The sequence below is a fragment of the Triticum urartu genome, chromosome 4A (assembly GCF_056163025.1).
Source record: "Triticum urartu cultivar PI428250 chromosome 4A, HENAU_Tu73, whole genome shotgun sequence".
Classification (NCBI taxonomy): Eukaryota; Viridiplantae; Streptophyta; class Magnoliopsida; order Poales; family Poaceae; genus Triticum; species Triticum urartu.
Genome location: NC_141876.1, coordinates 447721714 through 447725009, shown reverse-complemented (window position 1 = coordinate 447725009; position 3296 = coordinate 447721714). Strand labels below are relative to the sequence as shown.

General features: G+C 43.5%; 1 protein-coding gene across 1 annotated transcript; it reads right to left on the bottom strand.

Moving 5' to 3' along the window:
- Positions 1-1950: 1950 nt before the first annotated feature.
- On the bottom strand, positions 1951-2987 carry LOC147976129 (uncharacterized). The gene is made up of 2 exons (XM_087519730.1): positions 2592-2987; positions 1951-2211 (listed from the first exon to the last, which is right to left on the bottom strand). The coding sequence occupies exons 1-2, from the start codon at positions 2985-2987 to the stop codon at positions 1951-1953; spliced, it is 657 nt and encodes a 218-aa protein (XP_087375856.1).
- Between the last annotated feature and the right edge of the window lie 309 nt (positions 2988-3296).

The following is a 3296-nucleotide window of genomic DNA, read 5'->3' as shown; positions in this document are numbered from 1 at the left end:
CGTTATTGGGACACTGTGTGGCATAATGTCCGGTTTGCCCACAACTGAAGCAAGAATTGTTGCGCTGGCGCTCCACGTGCACTGGGTTGGTCACGACATTCTTGACTTGGGTGGTGGTCTTGTTAACATTCTGTTGCCAATTGGGCTTGAATTCCACCCGAGTCAGCTGTCAGGTACGAGCCTTTTGCACTGGTTGCCCTTCCTTCCTTGGCTCAAACTTGCACTTGTGATCGTTATTAGCAGGCCTATTGTCCGTTATGAGCTTGTGCTCCCTTTCAGCAATGAAAGCCTTGTTCACCAGAGTTTGGAAATCTTGGAAATCAAACATACTAAGTGTACATCGGAGCTGCGGGTTTAACCCCTGAAGAAATCTATCAATCTTTCTTTCTTCGGTGGCCATGTCATAAAGGGAGTAACGGGCCAGATGATTGAATTTTTGCAAATATTCACCCACAGACTGATTTCCTTGGAGGAGTGCGATAAATTCATGATGCTTAACCTTCATAATTCCAGTAGGAATATGATATTTCCTGAACTGATCCTTGAATTTTTCCCAGGTGATTTCTTCATCAGCAGGCCACATGGCTTTTGCATTTCCCACCATATGGCAGCAGCATCTTCAAGATAATGAGTTGCAAATGGAACTTTATCATCTTCTTCAGTACAAGCAATCTCAAGCTTCCTCTAAACGGTTCAAAACCAATCATGTGCATCCAAGGGATCAATAACCTAACTGAAACAGGGAGGCTTGGTTCTCTGAAAATCTGACAGCTTGGAGTGATGACCGTCCTGATTTCCATTCTGTCCAACCACAGCTTGCACACTTCTGAATACTTCAATCAGATCATTATTCCTCCTTTCCTGAAACATACACAGAATTTTTTCGGTGGAAGGCGGATTTGGAGGTGGAGGCGGTGGTGGAACGTACGGCTCGGGGGAGTGTCCTGCCTGTTGTGCAGAACACCAAACAGGAGCATCCTCATGAGCGCCGCTACTACTGCCTCCCCGCGGCATCCTATTGTGGATTTTCCCAAGGCAACGCAACCGAGATGAGAAAGATCCAAAAATAAATTGGGGAAAAGCCAGCAACAAATCCCGAGAGAAAAGGAAATAACGAAGAAAATACAACGAATAAAAAATAAAGTCCCAACATAATTATACATACATTCATACATGAAAGGTAAACAACATGCCAGGTTCAACTACTCTCATACAGGAAATGAAACATCATGACTCTTACGACTACATCCGTACATCATCCTGACGACTGCGGATACTCTAAAGCTCTACTGCTCTGCTAGTGCTCCGGGGTCCTCTCCTGAAGCGGACTCGGATCCTGAACTGACGACGTTACATTACTAGGGAAAACCCTAGTAGTAGCGCAGGTTTTGGGGCTATTAGCAGCGCGGGCAGCCGCGCTACCAATAAGGCGCTACAGCTAAATGTTAGTAGTAGCGCGGTCCGTACACGCGCTACTACTCTGGACTGTATCAGCAGCGCGTTTTCGGAACGCGCTACTATTAATTAGCTGTAGCGATTTCCTTGCCCCGCACTACTGCTATATATTTCATCATTTCCCCCCGGCTTCCTACCCCATTTCAGCTTCAATAAACAGCAATTTCTAGATACTAGGTACTACTAGATATCAATTTCATAAAGCATTATAGGTACTAGGTAGTACTCCCTCGGTTCCAAATTACTCGTCGTGGTTTTAGTTCAAATTTGAACTAAAACCACGACAAGTAATTTGGAACCGAGGGAGTACTAGATAATAATTTCATATATACTCAACATGCATCCTCAAGCAGTACAAGGTGATATCGACGACGATCATCATATGTAGCTCTAGATAATATCGATGACGATCATCATATGTAGTTCTATATGATATCGATTACGATCATCATATGTAGTTCTAGATGATATAGCCACACACACACACATGTAGTTCTAGATGATATCGACGACGATCATCATCCTCAAGCCTGGGCGGTGGGTGTTCCTGATAGTAATTAGGATGGCATGTCCAACACGAAGATTCTTGCCAACGAGGAATCTCTTCCACCCAACCGAGTCTAAGTGTGTGCGACCGTCTGTGTCCATGCGGTAAGTACAGGTGGCGACGGAGCCCCTTGTGGTAAGGTGTACTCCAGCCGAGCCTTCTTCATCAGGCTCGATACCACAACTCACATATAGGTTCTTTGGCAATTTCTGAATAAGGAAAACATATCAATTAATAAATAGCCTCACACATACTCTTGCAAATATATTTCTATTAAGTCTAGATTTCTACACTATCAAAATACACAGTACTACGCATTTGTACTAACTAATCATGAATTCTACTAATAAGTATATATGGATTATCTACACTATTAATAGTTCATTGGATTCTACACTAATAAGAGCATGTGATCAGACTCTACACTAAAGCATATCATCGACTAGATTCCACAAAGCATATCATTGGACTCTACACTAAGCATATCATCGGATTCACTAAGCATATCATCGAATAATTTGCATTTGTAAGTATAACAATAAAGCATATATATATCATCAAATTACTACAGGCAGTATGTATAACATACCATTTCATGTCGATCGACCATGGTACTTGTCAGGCGGGTCACGAATGGCACCCCGACAAAGTCATCACGTGGCAGAATTATGTCCCATAGGTTGCACACCTCCTCCTCGCTCAGCCTCATTCTTTGAGCTACGATGGCTTCATGAAATGGGTTCTCATCATCTTCATCGAGTGGGTCCTCATTATCTTCATCATCTTCGTCATCTTCATCATCTTCGTCATCTTCATCATCTTCGTCATCTTCCACCAGGTTGAGATAAATGACTGCCAGCTTGGGTCTTTCTTCTCTAAAGGAGAAGCTGATCAACTCACCACCAGTAAGACGCATGTGGGCAAGGAAACGAGCCCATCCATCTCCGCTGATCTGCGACATATTGCATCCTTTGTCGACCTCCATAGTGTACGGCCCCCAGGAGCCTCAAATGTCACAGTGTCTCCTGTCAGCTTGTTGAATTTCAACCTCACATTGCATGGGACGATCTGTGTAAAAAAAGCAAAATGACACAATGCAGTAATGCCAACACTAAAAATAAAATAGTTGTTACATTTCATCTAATTTCTTACCGCCGCATCACGAAAACTCGGCTGGAAGTAGATGCCGAACATCTTGCCAGTTGCAAGGCTGCTGGTGCACCTTGACTTGCACAGTCGACATAGTGGTGGTGGTGGTGGCGCCATTTTCCTAAAGCAATATGAGCAAAGGATT

Excerpts from the sequence above, each read along its gene's own strand:
- LOC147976129 (XM_087519730.1), bottom strand. The coding sequence starts at position 2,987 with ATGGAGGTCGACAAAGGATGCAATATGTCGCAGATCAGCGGAGATGGA. Across the intron at positions 2,212-2,591 it reads TGGTCGATCGACATGAAATG|AAATTGCCAAAGAACCTATA; the intron begins GTATGTTATACA and ends TTCCTTATTCAG.